We start from the raw sequence: 24,341 nt of genomic DNA on the forward strand, positions 1-24,341 counted from the left end.
CCTCTCAGCACACCGGTGCCAATTCATGTCTCAGAGGCAGAGTGCTGCATGCAGTAGAAAAGGCTAGCTTTATTGCTTTGCCAATAAAGAGAGACACTCTGGAACTTCTGCCTTGAAAAACTGCGTGTCTCCACCCCAGAGAACTTGATTAGGGTTTTTTTTTTTTTTTTTTAATAGCAGTCAGGTCAGAGGTGGGGTCTCGGACAGGACTGGGGTGCCAGCCGAGCTTGCAGTCCCTTAATCTCATCTGTCTCGAGAATCCCCTGGACTGCAGATCAGATCAGTGAATCCTGAAGGAAATCAGTCGTGAATATTCGTTGCAAGGAACCGATGCTGAAGCGGAAGCTCCAGTACTCTGGGCACCTGATGCAAAGAGCCAACTCATTGGGAAAGACCCTGATGCAGGGAAAGACGGAGGTCAGGAAAGGGGGTGACAGGGAATGAGATGTGTGATAGCATCAAGTCGATGGACGTGAGTTTGAGCAAACTCTTGCAGATGGTGAAGGACAGGGAAGCCATGCCTGATTCATTCAGTCCATGGGGGTTGCAAAGAGTTGAACATAGAGAGTAAACAGCAATAAGAGGTGTAGTCCCTTGTTGATTAGAAGATGATAGACTAGTCCCCTGTTGCCTGCTGACTACCTGATCAATGACACACCTCTGATCGCCAAGAAAGCATCTGTTTCCCCCATTTGTTGCTGTTCCGTCGCTCAGTCGTGTCCGACTCTTTGTGACCCCATGGACTGCAGCACGCCAGGCTTCCCTGTCCTTCAGCATCTCCCAGAGCTTGCTCCAGCTCATGTCCATCGAGTCGGTGATGCCGTCCCACCGTCTCATCCTCTGTTACTTTCCCATAACCCAGTATACAGCTTCCTCTGTATGGAAAACAGTGCGTTTAGCCGAAGGACTACACTTTTTAAGGTCCTTACTTAAGCTAACGTGAATAGGTAATACTGAGAATTTGCCCTTGCCAGGGACAGAAAAAAAAAAAAAAGTTTTTTTTTCTTTAATATGCGGTATGATGTTTTGCTCTTTCTGAAGTGAGTCGCGAAGAGAAAAACACACATGGAATTTTAATGCATATATGTGGAATCTTAAAAAGTTAGTATAGATGATGTTATTCACAAAGCAGAAATAGAGACAGAGACGTAGAGAACAAACAGAAGGATGCCAACTGGAGAGGGGGAACAGGGTTGAATTGGGAGATTGGGACTGATATATAAACTATTGATACACTGTGTAAAACAGATACCTAATGAGAACCTAACGTATAGCTCGGAGAACTCTGGTCAGTGCTCTGTGATGACCTAATTGGGAAAGAAATCCGAAAAAGATGGGAGATATATATATATATATATATATATATTATCTGATTCACTTTGCTGTACGCACAAACTAACACAGCATTGTAAAATTGAAATTAAAAGACCCTTGCTCCTTGGAAGGAAAGTTGTGACCAACCTAGACAGCATATTAAAAAGCAGAGACATTACTTTGCCAACAAAGGTCTATTTCAAGACCTTTAATCTATTTCAAGATACTGCAATAAAAAAATCTTGTGAAATAGATTAAAAGCAAAAAACGTAGTCTACAATGTAGGATAAAATAAAAATAGTTTTATTCATAAAGAAACTAACATGAACTGATGAATACTTCTTTAACATGGTACATCACATGAAGAATAATCATTCAAAGGGTTTTTTGGGGTTCTGTCATTTTCGTTTATCTGATGTAGATAATGTGATTTCATGGCACCCTTGGTGAGTTTATATGTCGATTTGCGTAACTGGTGGTGACATATCGTAATGTATAATAAAAAAAAAAAGACATGTAAAATTACTTTTCGTGCCTCCAAATTGTAACTGCAGCACCCACAGGCTTTCCATATTCTTGCATTTTCTCATTGACTCTGGTTGGTCTGCCTGTTCCATATTCTCTACAAAGAGTTTTTATTACATTTATGACATAAAGCGGTGGCTCTGATGGTAAAGAACCCTCCTGAAATGCAGGAGACCTGGGTCAGGAAGATCCCCTGGAGAAGGGAAAGGTTACCCACCCCAGTATTCTTGCCTGGAGAATTCCATGGACGGAGGTGCCTGATGGGGTACAGTCCATAGCTTCATAAAGAATTGTGGAGGACGGAACAACTATACGTTTCACTGTTTAAAATAGTTTGACTTTGAAAATGATGTAGATATAGTACTAAAAGGAAACATCAGAAGAACGGGTATTAAAAAAAAGAAAAAAAAAAAAAGATCCTTCAGGACTTGGGACATTGAGATATTTCATTTTTAAAATCACATTGAAATTTTTATGAAGGAATGGCTATACATTTGTTTGAAGTTATTTAAATATTCCCTTTAATATTTAGAGCCATCTCCCCACGAGATCTGCTGGACATGCTAATTATTAGATGTAAAGGACTACGATTCTGGCCTTCTGAGGACCGGAGAAAACTCATGGCCCGTCTGAAGCTTGAAGCACCTCTTCAGTAGGCATGGAATAGGTCTATCCTGGACTAAATTACAGCAGACTTATTTTCCCTGTGTCCTCTAATCCTTGTATTGACATAGTTCATGACTGTAACTAAATGAGACACTCAAGAGAACTCGGCTGGCTTTTCAGGCCATTTAATTAGTTGTATTTGAGGGAACAAATATTGCAGCAGCTTACCGAGAAAGAACAAAAGGGTGGGAAGTCAAATATACATAGAACGTTACAGGCGACATCTAATTATGTTTCTGGGTCAGACTGCTATATCAAATTAATTTGAAATTGTGGTTTGGCAAATAATTTCCATCAGAATCTCAGCGGGTGTTTCTTGCTTCCATTGACAAGCTCATTTGAACCATTTCGTCTGTACGGAGAAAAAGCTACCTGTGTTGAAAAATCAGAGGAAGATTGGAAGACTTGTCTTTCTTTATTTCCAAACATACTGTAAAATTCAGACAGTAAGGTACTCACCTGGACAGAAATATAGAAGGGGATATAATTTGAGTCCAGGAATAAGCCCTTGCATTCATAGGCAGTTGACTCATAAAAATAGTGTCACAACTCTTCACTGAGAAGAGTGTGTTAAATCTGTGGTGCTGAGACAACTGGATAAGAGATGCACTTCATACCGTGTGCCAGCATTCACGGAAAAATAAATGAAAGGTGGACATTACAGGAAAACTTCAAACATCTAGGAAAAAACAAAATCTTCCGGGTTTTCGGTTAGGCAAGGATTTCTTAGATATCATATCTAAAGCCCAAGCTTTAAAAAAAAAAAAAAAGACAATCGATAAGTTAGACTTCCTTGAAATTTAAAACTTTTGCACTTTAACAGAAGCTGATGCCATTTCGCTTTATTTTGGGAGTTCGCACTGATAGCTTAATGGTGAACAGTGTCAGATTCGTGATCTCCGAAGAAAAAGATTTCGGGACCCGGGAACAGGCTTGATCCCTCAAGAGCTTTTGTGTAGCAGAGTTTTATGATAACAGACAGCGACATCTTCTAACAGAGACATCAGAAGGGGGATGGAGAGTGCACCGCCTAGCTAGTCTTAGCAAGGGAGCTGTATACTTTTTCAACTGGTTGTTACAATTAATCGAAGGAATGTCTCAAGGTTGTAAAGGTCTTACCAGACCCACGCCTGTAATTTACATTTGAAGATGACAGAGTTAGAACTAACAATAGAAAGATCTTACCAGACCCACTCCCATAATATACATTTTAAGATAACAAGATTAACCAGAAGGTTTTCAGGAAGGAGAAACTGTCCTCAAGCAGGATACGTTTTTGTTGTATAATCCTTACTATAGAGTTTAAGCTGAGTTGTTTATGTAAATCATCAGTTCTGGGTTTAAAGGAAAAAAAAAATGTTTTATGTGACTAATACTAAGGAATGCAGAGAGGGAGGGGAAAAAGAAAGGCATTTGTCCTTTCCTGCTCCTTGAGAATTCCAGACCTCTCTCTCTTTTTTTGAGAGCCCCAGACCCCTCTCTCCTCCTTGGAGACCCTGGACATCTTATCAACCTGCCTAGGAATTGACTGTCTCAGCATCATGCCTTGCGTCTGTTCTGTCCAGTCTGTTTTGTTAGTGGTCCTTCCTCTGAGGGGTTTCCTTAAGGATGCTGGCTGAGCTGGCTCTTGAGTCTCGCCACCGCCTGCAGTCTTTTCTACGAGCTGTTTAGTGCCACATGGGTCTCTGCCCTGCAGCGCCATGCCTTGCACACGCTTCTGTTTTCCGTCAAATTGGCACGTGTCATCCGTGACCGTGACTTGCACGTTGGACGGCGAAGCGATAGGCTGTGTAGTCACTCCGATCTGCCTCTAACGGGGCTTTGGCCCATCCCATCGAGCCCTTGATGGGTGGCTCGCGTTGCCTTCCACCTAGGTTTCCAATGCTGTTCGTCCTCCTACATTTCAAATGAGACCTGACGGCTTTCCCTGGTGTCTTGGTTGTAAAGAATCCACCTGCCACTGCAGGACAAGCAGCTTCGATACCCCACACGCCTCCGAGCAGCTGAGCCCGTGAGACAGGAGTATTGCACCCACCCCCAAAAGCCTGTGCTGTTCTACAAGAGAAACCCACTTGAGCGTAGCCCTTGCAACAAGCAGCTAGGGAAAAGCCAGCACCAAAACCGAGACCCGGATCAGCCCAAAGTAAAAATACGTGCATACTTAAAAAAAGGCACCTTTGAGAAAACCCAAAGAGAAGCGGCAGATCAGAAGAAAAGATTTGCACGTTAACTTTCTAGTAAAAGACCTGTCTCTACAAAATGTAAAGGACTCTTACAAGAATGATGAGCCAAGACACCAATTTTTAAAAATGGGCAAAATATTTGCATCGATCAGCTAGTAAAGAGTCCGCCTGCAACGTGGGAGACCTGGGTTCGATCCCTGGGTCAGGAAGATCCCCTGGAGAAGGGAAAGGCTGCCCACTCCAGTATTCTGGCCTGGAGAAACCCATGGACTGTACAGTCTATGCGGTCACAAAGAGTTGGACACGACTGAGCAACTTGCACTTTAACTTTGCACATTCACCCACCAAAAAAGATTGTGCAGGAGAAGATGCTTGACACGATTAAGTCATTATCTAAATGCAAATTAAGACTGCAGTGAGGTACCGCCTCACCCCCGCTAGGATGCCTACCATCAAACAGATAGTAGCAGGTCTTGGTTAAGAGGTGGAGGATTTGGAACCCACATACACTGCTGATGGGAATATACCGTGATTCAGCTGATTTGGAAAACAATCTAGTTTTTAGACTGTTGAACGTGAATGAGTCCTGAGACATAGCAGTTCCACTCCTCCATATCCACTTCAGAAAAATTAAAATATGCATCCATAAAAATATTGCATGTAAATGGTTCATGAGCTTCCCTAGTAGCTTAGGGGTTAAAAAAAAAAAAAAAAAAACTGCCTGAACTGCCTGGTAATCCAAGAGGTGCAGGTTTGATCCGTGCGTTGGGAAGATCTTCTATAGCAGGAAATGGCAGCCCACTCTGGTATTCTTTCCTGGGGAATCCCATGGACAGAGGAGACTGGTAGACTACAGTCCGTGGTATTGCAAAGTGTTGGACGTGGCTTAGCAACTAAACCACCATCAGCAACTGTTCATAGCGGCGTAATTCAGACTGGCCACCGCGTGGAACCAGGACAAGCGGTAGTAGACTCTTACTCGTCCGTACGAACGAGGAATGAAACACTGCTGCACGTTGCCCCATGAATGGACTTCGAAAACCATACCGCAAGTGCACGAAGCCAGACAGAAAGGAATACATATTCTGTGAAAACACTTACAGGAAATGCACCAAAATGGCAAATCTCCACCATGCCATTCGTTGACTCAGAGAGACTGATGTTAGAAATATTGGATCCCTGCCGTGGACACAGGCAATCATTTTGGGGTGATGGAAATATCCTCAAATCAGATTACGCTGTGTGTAATAGGCTACTGTGTTCCGTAGCTCAGCTGTGTCCGATTTGTTCTGACATCTTGGACTGTGGCCCATTGGGCTCCTCTGTCCATGAGATTCCCCAGGCAACAACCCTGCAGTGGGTTGCCATTTCCTCCCTCAAAAGATCTTCCCGACCCACGGATCGAACCCACGTCTCCTGCATTGGCAGGTGGATTCTTTACAACTCGGGCCACCTGGTAAGCCAAGTGTATGTTGCTGGTTGAACAACTCCGTATATATGTACACACACACGCACGCAGACACAAATCCTTCAATTTGACACCTTGGTGAGTTGATTTTATGACTGAAAATTATACCTCTCTAGAGCCCTTACAAATCATACGTGGGTGATCAAAGGAATTTGCTGAAGCCTCGAAGACACTACCCTGGATTGCCACTTAATCAGTGATATAACTAGGTTGTGTGACTTCTAAAAATATTGCAAATCTTCAGAGCATTTTGCTCCGCCCTGGTGGAAGGGGTGGGGATAGTTTCCTTCAATACTGCCTCTCATCCTTCCCCAGGGAAGAATTCCAGATTCCGGCAATTTCATGCACTGACGGGGGGCCTAAAGGCTTTGAGAACTGGAGCTTGGCATTTAACTCAGCCCAGACCTCGCAGAGCGGCCTCTGTGTGGGTTTCAGCCAGGCCAGGGGCTGTGCGCCTGAGGTTTCAGCTGTGGCTGGGAAGACAAAGGGGTCTTCACAAGAGGAAAATCCAGAAGAAGGCAGGGATATAAGGGCAGACTCCTGGGAAAGGCAGAGGGCAGGTGTGGGGTCCTACTTACAGACCTTTCTCATTGGCTGTGCTCAAGGGAGATAGTCAGACTTCACGAGGAACGTATTTTTCTGGGAAGGAATTGGTGGCGTCAGATAACACATTCGGTCCCTTAATCCATTCCACGTCTCTTGAAAGTGGAAGTTGCTCAGTCGTGTCCGACTCTTTGCGACCCCATGGACTATACAGTCTGAGGAATTCCTTGGGTCCGAATACTGGAGTGGGTTGCCATTCCCTTCTCCAGGGGATCCTCCCAGCCGAGGGATGGAACCCAGGTCTCCCACATTGCAGGAGGATTCTTTACCATCTGAGCCACCAGGGAAACCCACACCTTTATTTTTCTAGTGTCTTTTCTTTTTCAATGAAAGAGGTGATGTGTTTTTTTAAAAAAAAACTTAGAAGACCTTCAAAAAACTGAAATTTTGATCAGAAAGGATCAAAGGAATTTATTTCTAGCCTCCGCATAGACTATGTGTGTAAGAAAGGCATTTCTTAGACTTCTCTGGTGGTTCAGTCATTAGGACTGTGTTCTTCCACTGCAAGAGACACAGGTTCCATCTCAGGTTCAGGAACTAAGATTCTGTAAGTTGCATGGAGCAGTCAAAAAAGCAAGGTATTTCTTACAGTCTTCTTGACAACATGTAGCCATAAATTCAGCCCATGAGATAGCTTTGGAAGAAGTTTTATATGGATAAACTATGAACAGAACAATGCAGAAGACAATGGGGCTTCTTTGAAGAAGGTTGTTTATTTAAGTTTGTTTTAAGATCTTTCATTGCAGGGGAATTCTTGGACGTGAGTTGACTTCCATGTTAAGCTGATGGCTATAATAGGTTGACTCATCAGAGTCGTGAGTTCAGTCCCTCAGTTGTGTCCCGACTTTTTGCTTCTGAATATATTGCAGCACACCAGGCCTCCCTGTCCATCACCAACTCCCAGAGTTTACTCAGACTCATGTCCATTGAGTTGTTGATGCCATCCAACCATCTCATCCTCTGTCGTCCCCTTCCCCTCCTGCCTTCAATCTTTCCCAGCATCAGGGTCTTTTCCAATGAGTCAGTTCTTCGCTTCAGGTGGCCAAAGGACTGGAGTTTCAGCTTCAGCATCAGTCCTTCCAATGAACATTGCGAACATTCCCTAGAAAACTCCATTCTACCTTCACGTAGTTAAGGTGAAAACCTGCTCACAGGCTTGAGTTTCAAGGGGGCCACTGCTGTCCGCAGCTTTCCTCAGTGACTTTATGTGGTAGCTTGAAATTGTCTACAGTGGGGAGTATTTGAATCTCAAAAAATCAGAAGGCAGAAGGGGTCAGGTTTCCACCTTCCCTCCCAGTTCTGCTTGTTTAATCCATGTGATATGTCCAATACTCAACCGTTCTTGAAGGACGAAAACAGCAACTTCAGATCTTGCTTTCGAAACATGATGTTGTCCCCCTGAGTTTGGAACAACTGTAGCTGTTTTTTTAGATACACGTCTTGTGGGTGACAGTGACTAGGTATATCCAGGAAGGAACATAAAGGGCAAGTGTTAATGCCTCTGTTGTGTCCAGCTCTGGGCGACCTCATGGACTGTAGCCCACCAGCCTCCTCTGTCTATGGGATTCTCCAGGCAGAGACACTGGAGGGGGTTGCTATTCCCTTCTCCAGGGGATGTTCCCGACCCAGGGATCAAACCCAGGTCTCCCACATTGTGGGCAGGTTCTTTACCCTCCGAACCACCAGGGAAGCCAGGAAGGAAGGTAAAGACCACTTTTCACTGTTTGCCGCCATTCAAATCTTCCAGAACTAGCATATGCGTCCTAGTGGGCCAGGTCTGTCTGTAAAAAGAAGACAGTTGAGCGAATGGAATAATTCAGTGATATTCAATGTTTTAGCTTCTTGTATCTTAAAAATATAGAAAGCAAAAAGGCACACTGCATATGGAGAGCTTTGTTTTGGGTTTTTGTTTGTTTTTGAGGGTTTTTTGGTGGCGTTAAGGGAACCTCTCTGTTCATTTTGCTGACAAGGAAATTTCAAGGTTGTTTATGTTTCATGTTGTCCAGGTAGGTGACTTTATTTATTTCTTACCTTCTTTTTGTTTTTTAAACACATACCAATAACCCTCAAGCCATATTTAATAAGTATTCAAAACATAGAAGAACATGATGTATAGTGTCTTGTCTTGGTTTCAGAAACGCTTGTTGAACGTGGTAGTTTACAGTAGACCAAAGGAATCAATAATGTGCACTGTTCTCTAACTACTAGTGACAAGTGAGCATTCCTGATTTAAATAAATTGTAGTGACTGTCTGATGTTTATCAGGAATGGTATGCTTTTTTAAAGTTCTTGTGCATGAAACTAATGTCAATTTTAAGATATTTTGATTCACTTTTCATGTTTACTATTTAATGTGTTGATTCTTATGTATAGAATTTCCTAAGCACAGTATATCACTGACATTTCAAAAATGTATCTAGATTATTACGTGTTGAAATTAGAGGGATATCTCATGTGCATTTCTTTTTAAAATTTGGGAAACCCTTTAAAAAATAATTTTCTTTTCTTTTTTTTTTTTTTTTACAACTCACATTACTTTTTTTTTTTTTGCGGTAGTATCATTTTAACCCTCAAACTGCATTTTCACTGGGTATCTAATTTTTTTGCAAGTAACATTTTGAATTTGTTCTTCTTGACATATTTATGTTTATATGCACTTTGCATCTCCCTATTTCATGTTTTTGAAATCAAATGTAACAGATTTCAGCTTCTTGTATGACATTTTTTTTTTTCTTTTACTGCGTAGTATCTCTCTTCTGAATTTTTTTGCAAACTTGTTGTTTTTGAATTCTCTTTTTTTTCCCTTTATTTTCCTTCTCAATATGACCCCAGGAGCCAACTCAAAGAAAAACGCTGATGATATAACCAGTAATGACCGTGGTGAAGATGAAGGTATTTTTTGTTTTTTACAAAGCTCGATCTTGATGCATGATTTTATATCTTTTTTTTTTTTTTTTCTTTTTTCCATTTCAACCTGTTTTTCCTCCCCTTATCTGAAGAGAGTACACTTCTGTGTGCTTCCTTATTTACTCCTTGTTTGGGGACTACTATCATTTTTAACCACAATGACTATGTAAACCCCCTGGAAGAATGTATATCCATGTTTCTCAATATGAAGTGAGTAAGAAAATACCATTTACAAGGAAGCTCACCGTTTTCTTTTCCCTAAGTTTTTCTTTTTTTTTTGGCTTGATCACAAGAAGATAAAGTGAAATTTTAAAACATGCATGTATGCGTTCTTTTCTTTCTTCCAAATGTTATTTTGTAATTTCATGTTGTATTTTGGGGCTTTGGTCTTGTTGGGTTCTTCTGTGGACACCAAAGACAGCCCAGTAGGACTTTTTTGGGTGGGGCCGGCATTTCCATTTTTGTTTGTTTTTACGATTGTTTCCCCCAGATGTACTGATTCCAAAATAGGGTTTTCAAAGCATCTTCTCTGGCTCACAGTAAAACACATGAAAAAGTGTCTTGAAGGGAATTTGTTGTTTCTCTCTGAAGTGCCTTTTGGAAGCTTTAAAGGAAAAAAAAAAAGTAGAGGGTATAGCAAAGAATTGAAAAAAAAAAAGGCTGAAAAGCTAGATCTTTGCATCTCTGTTTTCACACCACGGCTGCTCTCAGAACTTTTTTTTTTTTTCCCTCCTAAAAATGTTTAGTTGCTATGGAGAGTTTCTTTTTGAAGGCTCTCAAATTGTTGGACAGATTACCTACTAGAAGTAGAATGAATTTTTTTTTTTAAAGATGGAAGATAACGCAGCATCTAAACCATTGTTAGCACGTGGTATCTTCTTCCTTCAGCGGAAAAAAATGGTTTAGAAGAAAAGAAACAAAGAGCTTAAAATCCGCCTTTGCAGGCTCGGGCAGGTTGGGTCTGCATCTGTGTGTTTAGGAGCTCAATCGTGTCTGACTCTGTAGCCTGCCAGGCTCCTCTGTCCATGGGATTTCCCAGGCAAGAATACTGGAGTGGGTTCCCATTTCCTTCTCCAGGGGACCCTCCCGACCCAGGGATCCAACCTCATGTATTCCATTGGCAGGAGGATTCTTTACTCCCCAAACTATCAAGAAAGCCCAAGGCAGACTGGTGTGGATTTACAACTATTTAACTTAAAGGGATGAGCGCCCTCAATGGTCCTGTGGTTCTCTAGCTGAAACACAATTTAAAGTGGACCCGAGACCCATCCTTGCTGGGAAGCAAAACTTCCCTCAAAGCGCCTTTTTATCACTTGCTTGGTTTTCCCACCCTCTTAGGCTTCTTTCATAAATCAGCGGGTCTCTTGAGAATAGCTCTCCCACAGTTGCGTTCTCACCCACTGTTCTCTCGATATGACTATTATTTAATATTTTGTGAACCCGTGTTCACAGCCTTCTCCTTGCTTTCAATATTCACCTTAGAAATTTCCTCTGATGCCTTTGGCCCCACGACAGCTGCCCCGAGTCATCAGCTACCCTGTCCTTGTCCGGCCCCAGACCACCTGTAATTTCATCCGTATCCCTACGTAACCAACCACAGGTGTAATTTGCATCTTGTACCCTTGTATCCTTTTACCGTCTTATTCCCTTTTTATCACTGGCATCTGTTTCCACAATCCCGCCAGCTACCTGTTATATTAAAACGCTTTCACCTTTTCCTTAAATACCAAGAAACTGTTATTTTTTTCTTTTTCCCCTAACGTTGAATGAATATGACATCTGATTATTCCTTCCCGAAGCTCACAAGAACCTTCTTCTGTGTGTCTCGGAAGGTAATAGCCTACGTTAACCTAACATATTTATTTGTTTATTTTTCTGAGGGGACCCCTTAAAGCAGTCTGAAAAATGTCAACTTTTTTTCTTTCCCGTAATGCAGCCAAGAAGGGTAACATAAATAAGAATTCAAACAGCAAATCAGTATCCAGAGACACTTGTGGATGGTGTAAATGATCACACCGTATACGGACGGTGATTGATTAAAGAGTTCCACATCGCATATGATGAGTGAGGGCCTCCCAGGGGGCTACATGGTGAAGAATATGCCTGCCATTGCAGGAGATGCGGGTTCCATCCCTGGGTCGGGAAGGTCCTCTGGAGAAGGGCATGGCAACCCACTCCAGTATCCTTGCCTGGAGAATCCCGTGGACAGAGGAGCCTGGTGGGCTACGGTCCATGGGGTCGCAAAGAGTCAGACACGGCTGAGCACTATTGACTGAAAGATTCAGAAAGGATTTTTACTTTCTGCTTAAAGTTTACATGAGAAAATAGTATTCTTTTGTTGTGGGTTAAGTATCTACAGACAGATGGGCAGCTTGACACTTTTTCCTGTACTTGACTGTGACCACAGGGTTCTTTGGCCTCCTGGAGGGTGTCTGGTAGCATCCAGGAGGCTGTTTTCAGATGGTGCTCATAATTCATTTTATGAGCAGCCTCCATCCACCTGTCGGTTTATTTCCTTGAAATTCATTCCTGATCATTCAAACATGTCTCCATAAATTAGGCTTTAAAAAAAAAAAAGTTTTTAAGAAAAAAAAAAAAGAAAATACACGTACCTGGATATGTTTGCTTTTTTCTGCATAACATGCATCCGTCATAGGCTCAGTCATGTCCGACTTGCTGCGACCCCATGGACGGTAGACCTTCCAGGCTTCTCTATCCATGGGATTCTCCAGGCAAGAATACTGGAGTGGGTTGCTATTTGATAACATGCAGGTATTTAAATGACAAACCTGTGTATGTTTATACATACAGAAGTTCCCAGAAAGAATTACAGTCGAGGCCAGGATTCTTAAATGCTACATTTAAGTTCAAGGGACGGTGAACACCAAAGAAGTTATTTGATCACAACTTTTGAGAAAGCAGACATATGCTGTCCAAATTTCTCTTGTCACAGACCATTGCAAAGGAGGCTTTTCACATCGCTGTTAAGGAAATGACGAGTAAGGATACTCTGGTTTCAGATCACAATGGGAATTTTTATTCCATGTGGAAATGAGCAGGATTGCAACCATTTCACCTTGAGGTTGCAGTCTTGTGCCATCTTATTTCAGCTCACGTCTCTTTCACTTTTTTTTTGTCACTTGAGTTAGCATCTTGTTGCAAACAGTCATTTAGAGAAAAGACACTTGCTTGGGCACCTTTCTTTGTTTTTCCATGTTTCTGTTCTGTTGATCATTTTTAACCATTTTTTCTTCTTGTCATAATGTATGGAGAGCTTGAAGTTTCACTACAAGTATCATGTTCTCATTGTTAGGTCGAAAGTGAATCTCTAAGCTCACTTTTGACCGAAGAGGGCAGTTACGGCAAAAAGTGATAATTTTGAAGCTGACTTTGCGCTAACTTAGATAATTAAAATATATGTTTTAGTAGATACTATGTATGTGTGTTAGTCACTCTTTGGTGTCTGGACTCTTTGTGAGTCCATGGATTGTCGCCCACCAGGCTCCTCTGTCCATGGGATTCTCCAGGCAAGAGTACTGGAGTGGGTTGCCATGCCCTCCTCCACGGGATCTTGACAACTTGGGGATGAAACCCGGGTCTCCTGCATTGCAGACAAATTCTTTACCGCTAACAGACGTCATGGGCTTCTTCAAAGCATGTCCCCTTCTAGGGTTTGATTACTATCTAGGGGAGAAGTGACTCATTTGTCTCACTGGTTAAATCTGTAGTTTCATAGGTACATATGGAATAGGTACCCACGCATACAAATTCATTCCAATGTCCGCATCATTTCTTTGCGTAGAAAATATAACAGCATCGACCTTTACCCTGAAGCCCTCTTAACTGTTGTTCAGTCGCTCAGTCGTGTCCGATTCTTTGCGACGCCGTGGACTGCAGCTTGCCAGGCTTCCCTGTCCTTCCGCACCTCCCAGAGTTTGCTCAGATTCATGTCCGTCGAGTCCATGATGCCATCTGACCATCTTAACCGAGGTATCCCTAATTCAAGAAAGGGCCATGCGATGGATTCCCACCCCAAACTAGGGAAAGTCACTCAACGTCTTTCAGTTAAGTCTCGGTTAATCAGTGTGATTTTTTTTTTTTTTTCTTTTTTTCTTCCCTTACTTGGCTCTTTCTTGCAGACATCCATGATCAGAACAGCAAGAAGCCGGTGATGGTGTACATCCACGGCGGGTCCTACATGGAGGGCACAGGCAACATGATCGACGGCAGCATCCTGGCCAGCTACGGCAACGTCATCGTCATCACCATCAACTACCGCCTGGGCATCCTGGGTGAGTGAGTGCCTGTGGAGGTCGAGCAAGTTCTGCTTCTTGTTCTGTCGGGGGGTGGGGGGCTCGTTGCTTCCACTCATGTTATTGCAGTTCCTATGAATTTCTGCTGCAAACCTCACTTCATGCTCCAAGGTGAATCTGTTCCGTAACTTTCACGTGGGACCGTCAGTTTTCTTTGTATCATGCTGTGATACATTTGTTCCCTAACTTTCACATTTCTTTTTTGTTCGTTTCTGTTAACTTTTCACATTTTCATCCAGAGACTTCACTCCCTCGGACCCTCCTCGACCATCAGCACACAGGAGTCTGTGACAAAATTGTTTTGTGGGGTTTGTTGCTTCCACGGACGTTACTCCAATGCCTAGGAATTTTGTGCTACAAAACTCACTTCATGCTTCAAGATACATTCCTTCCGTGACTTTCCAGTAGCACCAATCATTTTCCTCTCGTTTAATTTTCACGTTTTCGTCCAGTGGTTTCGCTTTCCTTGAACCCTCCTCTAACCCAATCAGCCTCCTGGGCCATCGAATGAACTTGGGATGTTAGGCAAAGCGCTTTTCTTTCTCTGGGCTTGGCTGACATAAGCTTGTCGAGTGAACGCAGTTGGGTGCTGTCTGATAAAGCGTTTGGTAACAGGTGATAACTCGGTAAGGTGGACAATGGACCATATATATGACCTTTTGTGATTTTGTGTCTGTGTTGATCATGAGCTGGAAACTCTTTCACTTACTCTCTTAATGGATATTCTGTATCTAATGGATCTTGAAGGGGAGAGGCGGTAGGTGGCCACATGACTGTTGCATTCTGCTGGGATGAAATACTCTTATGTGAATTTTGTAACTTGATGATTTTCCATTTTGTGTAAATTTTGCGATTTACTGTGAGAAGACCTTGAATAAGAGCATCGGAATTCAAGAGCAGCAGTCTGTTGTTTTGGTTTTAAATTCATTTTCACCAACAGTATGGTTGCAAGAAAAAAAAAATAGCATTTTGATGGTAATATTTTGAGGCTTATCTTCTGTGGTTTTGCCTGTTCTTGGTCAGTTCATGAATAATATCCATGGTTTATGTAACCGCATTTATTTTCCAGGCAAAAATGCATTCAGGGGGCTTTGCTGGTGGTCTAGTGGTTGAAACTCTGAGCTTCCAGTGCAAGGGGTACGCGTTCAATGCATGGTCAGGGAACTAAGATTCTGCAAGCCTCGTAGCAAGGCAGAGGAAAAAAAAATGCATTGAGATGGTGCAGAAAATTGAATTTGTAACAGTGTGGCCCTGAGAATGAAATCTGTGTGTCATAGGATGGTTATGGTAAAAAACAAACAAACAAACAAAAAAAAACTGGACTTATGGAATTGTGTCAAACAACAAAACATCAAAAATGTTTTCTCCAGATACACAAGTATCACCAAGAATATTTTATTTTCAACTTGATTTTTGAATTTTCTTGTGAGTGTTTCATTTCATTCACCAGTAAAACATTCACGTATAGAAGACCCCAGGGAAGTGGGACAGCTGCTGAAGTGACTTTCTAATTGAAAAATGCAAGATGTCTGCACACTTGTCCCTTTTGGAACATCCATAGAGGACTTGAAATTTCAGGTTTTTAAAATGGAAACAGCGACGGGCGTTATTTATTTATCGTATTGTCTTGGACTCCAAAATCACTGCAGATGGTGACTGCCGCTGTGAAATTAAAAGACACGTGTTCCTTGGAAGAAGAGCTATGACCAAACTAGTCAGCATATTAGAAAGCAGAGACATTACTTTGCCAACAAAGGTCCATCTAGTCAAAGGTATTTAGATTTCTCCAACAGTCATGTATGGATGTGAAAGTTGGACCATAAAGAAGGGTGGGCACCAAAGAACTGATGCTTTTGAACTGTGGTGTTGGAGAAGACTCTTGAGAGTCCCTTGGACTGCAAGGAGATCCAAGCAGTCTCCTAAAGGAGATCAGTCCTGGGTGTTCATTGGAAGGACTGATGTGGAAGCTGAAACTCCAATCCTTTGGCCACCTGATTGGAAGAGCTGACTCACTGGGAAAGACTGAGGGTGGGAGGAGAAGTGGGCGACAGAGGATGAGATGGTAGACAGCATCACTTAGCGTCTAGAGCCTTCTCGTTTCGTGATTTTTATTTCCCTTTCTTTTCTCACATGGGTGCTCCGAGCCAAATCTTCCGAGTCATTTCCGTTCATTTCGAAGACCGTGGATCGCATGCCCCTCTGAGTACTTTTTTGCTTGTTTGTTTCAGAATCCTCTGGGGAGTTGCCTTGGCTACTGGTGTTTGAGACAGGAAGTGGTGTCCCGTGATCTTTCACAAAAGGTCCATTCTCAGGACGAGGTGGGCAGAGGAAGCCGGGGACCACAGCATGCCCCCTGGCAGCACTTTCAAAGAGCGTAGTGTGGGGGTCTCTATGGAGCGTCACCAGCTCCTGCTGCCGCTGGTTTTGGGCAAGCTGTCGCTTTGCAGGAGTAGCAAAACGTTGTCTTGCCCGATCGCCGTGGCGGTGATGCGGCTTAAAAGGTTAGATTTCAAGAGGAATCGTCGCATCTCCCCTCTTTAACGCCCAGCTGGTATTAAGCAGGCTTTACATGGTGATCTCTTAGCTGTTTGGCCCGTTTTTTTTTTTTTTTTTGAATCTGGAACAATTTTGTGGGAATTGCACACACCTTCTTTTCTTTTTCTTTTTTCCCCTTTTTTTAAAAAAGAAAGAAAAAAAAAGCTCCCTTTTCTAACTTTCCTCATTTGAACCATTTTAAGTTTACCTTCTGCTGCTGAGAGTCAGAAGAAACAAATCTTGGGGAGGGCAACCGAGAAGCTGCAAGAGTCCCGGCAAGGAAATGAAAGAAGCAATTTAGCATCCCCGAGACAGTCTATTTACATTCCGCGAGTGAGTTCGTGTGAAGCCCAATACCACAGACCCCCCTTTATCTGAAGGTGCGAAAGTGGGCCAGCTCGGCTGCTTGTGCAGGGCGATAGATTTCATTCAAGCGTGACTCGGTCAATCTTTCTCAGACCTCTTGCGTGGAAAACCGGGAGGTGGTCGTTGACTTCTTTGCTTGCAAGGAAAATTGCTATTATCATTCTCTGAAAATATTTTGAACCATTGGCATGCAGGGTTTTTTTTTTTTTTTTTTAATGACTCAATGAAATGGTACAACATGCGCTGTGGTGATCATCTGTATTAGTGCTTTTGACAGGAGTGGATTTTTTTTTTTTACACCAAAACGTAGAAATCATCATTTGAACTTTTTTTTTTTTTAAGAGTCATACATGCCCAAATGCTGTTTTTCTGCCTAAGGGATGGAAGAGCATTGTTTGAGATTATTCAGTTCAGTTCAGTTGCTCAGTCATGTCCGACTCTTTGTGACCTCGTGGACTGCAGCACGCCAGGCCTCCCTGTCCATCACCAGCTCCCGGAGTTTACCCAAACTCATGTCCATGGACTCGGTGACGCCATCCAACCATCTCATCCTCTGTCGTCCCCTTCTCCTCCTGCCCTCAATCTTTCCCAGCATCAGGGTCTTTTCCAGTGAGTCAGCTCTTCACATCAGGTGGCCAAAGTATTGGAGTTTTAGCATCAGTCCTTCCAATGAATAGTCACGGTTGATTTCCTTTAGAATGGACTGCTTGGATCTCCTTGCAGTCCAAGGGACTCTCAAGAGTATTCTCCAACACTACAGTTCAAAAGCATCAATTCTTCGGTGCTCAGCTTTCTTTATAGAAAGAATATATATACCTTACTTTTTTTTTTTCAGAGTAACAAATGCTGTTTTGCTAGCCCCAAAGAGAAATTTTGAAAAAGGAATGATGATCAGAAGGAACGCAGCATAGTGGCACGGGATAAAAATGAAGTGGGACTTTGTCTGCGTTGGTTGTCTGTGATGTGACATTGAGCACAGCCAGCTAACATTTTCTGAATCTCTGTGAAAGGTGGTTCTGCTCTCTCCCTTGGGTGGTTATTGTGCATATACCATACAACCATGCAGTGGGTTTGTGTACCTGAGGTTTCATAGCCCAGGAATTGTTTGCTGTTGTTTAGCCGCTTGATTGACTCTCTGCGACCCCATGGACTGCAGCACACCAGGCTTCCTTGTCCTTCACCATCTCCCAGAGTTTGGTCAAAGTCATGTCCACTGAGTTGGTGATTCTAGTGACCCTTAAGTCCAGTCACTGAATAATTTCCAGTGTTAATAATAAACTTGGACATCTTATTAACATCACTGTTGAGCCACTGGAGGAAAAAAAAAAACAAACCCGCAACTAGCCAAAAACGTAATGTAGTATCTATCCAATACCACCTAAATTTCCATTTATCATTCTTTTGAAAAACAAGGATAAGGCACTTGTAATGGGAGATAAATGAGATGATCCCCACACTTGGTTTTCAAACAATGAATTTTTTCTTTCATCAGAACTGCCTCACGCAAACCTTTCTTAGCTAGTGTGCACCTAATTTATTGTCTAATCCGAGCACCTAATTTATTACCTAATCTAGGACTCCTTGGGAAATGTTAATAATGCTGCTGGGCTTACAGTGTATTTTTATATTCCTGAAAGCAGGTCCTTGATTGCTGATGCAATTTCCTTAAAATCACTACTGATGATTCACCGTGATGCATGCTCATGTGATATGGGCTCCAGCCATGATGTTGGAAAAAGCCAGGCTCTTGTTGCAATAGATCTAAGGCTTGCTCCACCCATCCAGTGTCTAACCTCTGAAGCCCATTTAGTTGCATTCTTACCGTCTTTGACCCGTACATGGAAATAAGACCGTTGACCCAAAGAATGACCTCATCAGATTTCTCACCTGACAACTATCTTATGGTCCGATGAAATGTCACCCATATGGTTTTATATAACTGCCTCTTTTCAAGGATTCACAGAACATCAGAAACACCTGCTCACTTTTCATGTGCAGACAAGCAATTTCCATCTGGGCTACTCACTGGTTTCCTTCTATTAGAACATGCCGGATATTTCTCTGCTGAGAAATGTCAGTTTCCTATTTAGCTGGTACGTACATTTCTCTTTCACTTGAGAGAGTTGAAGACGTCATCTCCTGTTTGTTTGGTACTTCGGCCATTTCCCCCCTATAAATCTTTGTTCTTTATTCAACTATCTCTTTTCCTGCAGATTTTCTTTTGGGTTTCTCATGGAAGACATCTTCCTCATCAGGTCAAAAGTTTGTGTGTGTGTATGCATGCATACCCACGCATGCTCTGTTGCTAAGTCAAGTCCAACTCTTTGTAGTTCCATGGATTGTAGCCCTCCAGGCTCCTCTGTCCATGGAATTTTTCAGGAAAGACTAACTGGACTGGGGAAAAAAAAAAGAATACTGGGGTAGGTTGCCACTTGCTACTCCAGGATATCTTCCTAACCCAGTGATCTCTTTACCCAGTGATTATCTTGTGTCTCCTGCATTAGCAGATGAATTCTTTTCCCCCACTGCCCCCTGGAAAGCCCCAAAAGTTCATCAACATATCTATAAAGAAAAAAAAAAACAAAACACCATCTCTCCCTCCTGGGATCTTCATGCTTCCCTCCCAAGTCCACTCTCTTCTCTCACCTGTCAGATTCCCTCTGGTTAGATTTCCACCTTGAAAAACTTGCCTTCTCATCCTCAAGAAAGTCTTTACGAGTCAGTGATGGGAGACGCTAAATGGATAGAGGGAATATGAGGTATTGCCCTGAGGGGAAAGACAACCAAAAGTGAAGTACATCAGGTTTCAGAAAACGGGGAGTGTCCAGACACTTTATGTAAGACCACTCACAACTCCCGATGCTGGGCAAGACCAAAGGCAGGAGGAGAAGAGGGTGACAGAGGATGAGGCGGTTGGATAGCATCACCGACTTGATGGACCTGTGTTTGAGCAAGGCCCGGGAGTTGGTGATGGACAGGGAGGCCGGGCGTGCTGCAGTCCGTGGGGTCGCAAAGAGTCGGACACGACTGAGCGACTGAACTAAAGCAAGTCACAACCCCGAAGCCAGACGAGGATGAAAGGATGGAAGCCCTCAGAGTAAGACCCTCCGTGGTGGGTGTGTGTTGGGCTGATTGGCCAGCCTGCAAAGAGGCTTCCAGACTGGGTGTCTCCAGGGGTCACTGATGTCTTTCTAGATGGAGTGGGGGGTGGAGGAAGGTGTATCCACCAGAGTCTAGAGGACACAGTTATATAGGATGGACATGCTGCACCAGGGTAGAAGGTCAAGCTTCCTTGATCCAGTCAAAGCGCTCAGTCACCCCGTTTACTTTAACTCATCATGACTCCTCGTGCTGTAGGCTTCTCCGTCCCTGGGATTTCCCAGGCAAGAATACTGGAAAGAAAGGGGAAGTGTTAGTCGCTTGGTCGTGTCCCATTCTTTGTGACCCCCATGGGCAGTAGCCCGCCAGGCTCCTCTGTCCAAGGGATTCTCCAGGCAGGAATACTGGAGTGGGTTGCCATGCACTCCTCCAGGGGATCTTCCCAACACAGGGATCAAACTCACGTCTGTTTCGTCTCCTCCATTGGCGGGTGGGTTCTTTACACTGCGCTGTCTGTCAAGCCCTCCCTGATCCAAAAGGTATGCAATTCAGGAAAAAAAGCAAGATGCTTACCCCTCCCCTCTGCCAAACAGAAGGTCTTTCGTCATCTTCATCAGTAGCTCTGTGTACCTTTAATACTCACTGGGAAACTGTCGTCTGTTTTCCATTGTTGCTGGTGTGTTGATTAAGTACCAGGACCTTGGACAAAAAGCAGGTTTCATGTCGATGATCATTGACTTAGGTTTTCCTCTTCTGCCTCCTGGTGGCTGAAAATGCCCACTGCATTCATTGATTTGTCCCGCACATAAGGAGGAGGTTAGGTTGAGGGTGAATGCTCTGTTTCTGGGATTTTTAGAAGCACGTGAGGAGGGTAGATAGGGAAACCTCTAGGGTGGGATAAAGAACCTGTCATGAGATAGATGTTGCTTCAGTTCAGTCACTCAGGCGTGTCTGACTCTTTGTGACCCCATGGACTGCACCACGCCAGGCCTCCCTGTCCATCACCAGCTCCCGGAGCTTGCTCAAACTCATGTCCATCAAGTCCGTGATGTCACAGAGAAAAGTAAAACTCTGCAGCAGATAAAGGCAGTGAGGGGTTGGCAATGAATTTGAGGGGTGATGAGAAGCTACAGTAGAAAAAACTTTTTTGTTCAATCTCAAATGCACAAAATTATTGATTATGTTATCATGGAGAATTTCCTCCAACTCTTGATGAATGATTCAGAATTTCTTCAAAGAAGCTGCCTTGTTACTTTTGCATGCATAGTCTCTTTTGGCCATCACAGCGTTCAGCCATGCTTGGTAGAAGACTATTCTAAAAGCACATGTTGGGACTTCCCTGACTGTCCAGCGGTTTGGAATCCACCTTCCGATTTAGGGGACACAGGTTCAATCCCTGGTCCAGGAACTAAGATCCGACATGCCATGGGGCAGCTAAAGCCTCTCACGCCTCAACAAAAGATCCCACAGTCTGCAACTAAGACTCGACTCAGCCAAAATTAAATACATAAATTCATTAATTACTTTAAACAGCACATGTATGTGTTTAGTCACTCAGTCATGTCCAACTCTTTGCAACCCGGTAAATTGCAGCCCTCCAGGCTCCTCTGTCCATGGGAATTCTCCAGACAAGAATGCTGGAGTGGGTTGCCATCCCCTCCTCCAGGGGATCTTCACAACCCCGGGATCGAACCCAGATCTCCCACATTGCAGGCGGATTCTTTACCATCTGAGCCACCACGGAAGCCCATACGTTGCAGTTAACTGATTTTAGGGTGTCACGTGAACTTTTGCTAATTTGCTCACCCAGGGCCTCCGTTAAACAGTGCTCTTTTTCTTGGATGTTTCTTGGACGTTTGCCTCGCAAACAGAGTCTCCGATGATGACTCATTCTAAAAGAAAGAAACCAGTTTCTCTGCGGTGTGCACTTTCTTCCTTTTGGTTTGCACACAGTAAAAGAAGGACTGATCGATTTTCATTCATTAAAGTGTGGTTTCTGTCCTCATGGGGATAAACACACACAAACATCATTCTAAATGAAAGGAAACGTGTGAGACTTCGCTAGTGGTCCAGTGTTTAAGACTCTGCTCCCAGCATGGAGCAGGGGTTCACCAATTTAGTTTCCTCGTTGAGGAATGAAGATTCTGTATGCTGCACAGCCAAAAAAATTTAAAAAAATAATATGTTTTGAGTCATGATTTAAAAAAAAAGAAGGGAAGAAAAGAAAGATGTGGTTGGTATTTGAGTTGGGGTAGAAGATGGTGTAGTGTGAGAAAAAAACTGGTGAGGTCCCAGGAGTAGCATTGAATTTGAGAGCCTCCAACATTAGCTTGATTGGGGTGAGCCGGAAATTCAGTTTCGGGCAATGATTCCATCGGAGAAATGATTTTTAAGCAACATCTGTAAGAGAAATACCTGCTTTCTTCCTGCGTATCTTTTCTTCCTCTCTCAGATGTATTTAAAGAATTAGTCCTTAGTCCTAAGCAGATCGTTGAAAAATCTCTAAAAGGCAATTGGAGTGTGACCTTGAAGGACCCTTGAGGCTGAAACACTCCAAGACTGTACACATTCTGGCCTGTGGGCCATTTTTCTTTCTCCTTTTCCCCCTCACACATTGGACTTTCGATCATGGCCTTTATGAAAATAAATCCTTGAGGACACCAGGATCAGAGAGAATACCTTTTTCTAGTTTTGGATGTGTACCATTTTTAAAGTCTTTATTGACTTCTGTTACCTTATTGCTTCTGTTTTATATTTTGCTTATTTGGCCCCGAGGCATCTTAGCTTAGTGGGATCTTAGCTTTCTGACCAGGGGATTGAACTCTCATCCCAGGCAGTGAAAAGTGAAGTCTTAACCTCTGGACCTCCAGGGACGTCATCAAAGAGATTATTTTAAGGGTTAAAATGTAACCCAGAAATGGCAGATACACTGTGCATTTTAAAATGTAAGTTATATTTTTTAAAAAATTTCAATCCATATTTATTGGTTGTTGTTGTTTTTTTTTTACACAGCATTATAGAAAAATCAAAGGCTGTGCCTTCAAAGTGTATACAGACATGTACTCACATAGAAAATTAACATGAAACAGTGTGGCTTGAAGAGATACTCCAAATTGCCAATCATCAGACACATGCAAATCAAAACTACAACGAGGGACCACTTCACACCAGTCAGAATGGCCATCATTAAAAAGTTTACAAATAGCAAACGCTACAGGGGGTTCGGAAGAAAGGGAAACCTCCTGCACAATTTGTGGGAATGTAAATTGGCAAAGCCACGATGGAAAATGACATGGAGATGCCTCAAAAAAACAAAAATAGAGTTGCCAGGTGATCCAGCAATCCCATTCCTGAGTATATACACAAACAAAACTGTCATTTAAAAAGATACAAGGACCCCTTATGTCCATAGGACTGTTAACAATAGCTAAGACATGCAGACAACGTAACTGTTGTCTGATGAACGGATACAGATGAATCAATAAAGAAGATGTGATACGTGTATACAATATAATAGAATAATTGACGGCCAGAAAAAAGCACGAAGCAGTGCCATTTGCAGTAACGTCGATGAACCGAGAGATCATAACGTGAAGTGAAGTAAGTCAGAAAGAGAAAGACAAACACCATATGAATTCACTTCTAAGTGGACTGTACAACACAAACAATTTTACCTACCAGGCAGAAATACATTCACAGCCGTTGAGAACACACTTGTGGCTGCCTAGGGAGGGGTCAGGGGGCAGAAGGTTTAGAAATTTGGGATTAACAGATTCAAACTATTGCATATAGAATAGGTAAACAGCAAGGTCTTACTGTTTAGTACAGGGAGCTAAAATGTGAATCATCTTTTTAATCATCTTTTTAAAATAAGATTCCATAGTAACATATGGATTGGATAAGTCCCCTCTGATGAGTTGGGCAGTTTTTCCTTTGATTAAAAAATAATAATAATAACAGTTGTTTGAAAGAAGGGTGTGATTCTCAGCATAAAAGCTCAAAAGCATTTTGGAATGTTAAATGCATCCCTTTGACGTAACGGCCATTGGTCACGGATGACCTGAGGTCTTTGTGCAAATAAATCATTTCGAAGACTCTTTAATGCCATTAATTGGGGTCACAGGCATTGATTTTTGTTGCATTCAGTACAATGGCCTTTATTCTAGGTTCTGATACTATGGAGAAAAAAATCTAGGTCTTGTGCAGTGGGTCTGTCATAAAGAGGTAGGTAGGATATACATGCATTGTTATAAAGATACACGTTTCAGTACAGACAGAGGTATGAGATAACCTCATTAAGAGACACCACCAATTCTAAAGGTGAAGTGAAAGTTAGTTGTTCAGTTGTGTCCGACTCTCTGC

The 24,341-nt window shown here is 42.8% G+C and overlaps 1 protein-coding gene across 6 annotated transcripts in view; it reads left to right on the forward strand.

The window, feature by feature from the left end:
- The window catches only part of NLGN4X (neuroligin 4 X-linked), a 370,297-nt gene that overhangs the window by 207,387 nt on the left and 138,569 nt on the right, over window positions 1-24,341 (forward strand). For 4 of the 6 annotated variants that reach the window (XM_043897227.1, XM_043897229.1, XM_043897228.1 and 1 more), the window contains one exon: window positions 13,806-13,958. The exons of 1 other annotated variant lie outside the window; for it this stretch is intronic. In XM_043897227.1, the coding sequence (XP_043753162.1) occupies window positions 13,806-13,958 (153 nt within the window). Of the gene's footprint in view, window positions 1-9,591; window positions 9,652-13,805; window positions 13,959-24,341 lie in introns of all 6 variants that reach the window. One more of the 6 variants, XM_043897231.1, reaches the window with a different exon arrangement.

Source organism: Cervus elaphus, chromosome X, assembly GCF_910594005.1.
Source record: "Cervus elaphus chromosome X, mCerEla1.1, whole genome shotgun sequence".
Taxonomy (NCBI): Eukaryota; Metazoa; Chordata; class Mammalia; order Artiodactyla; family Cervidae; genus Cervus; species Cervus elaphus.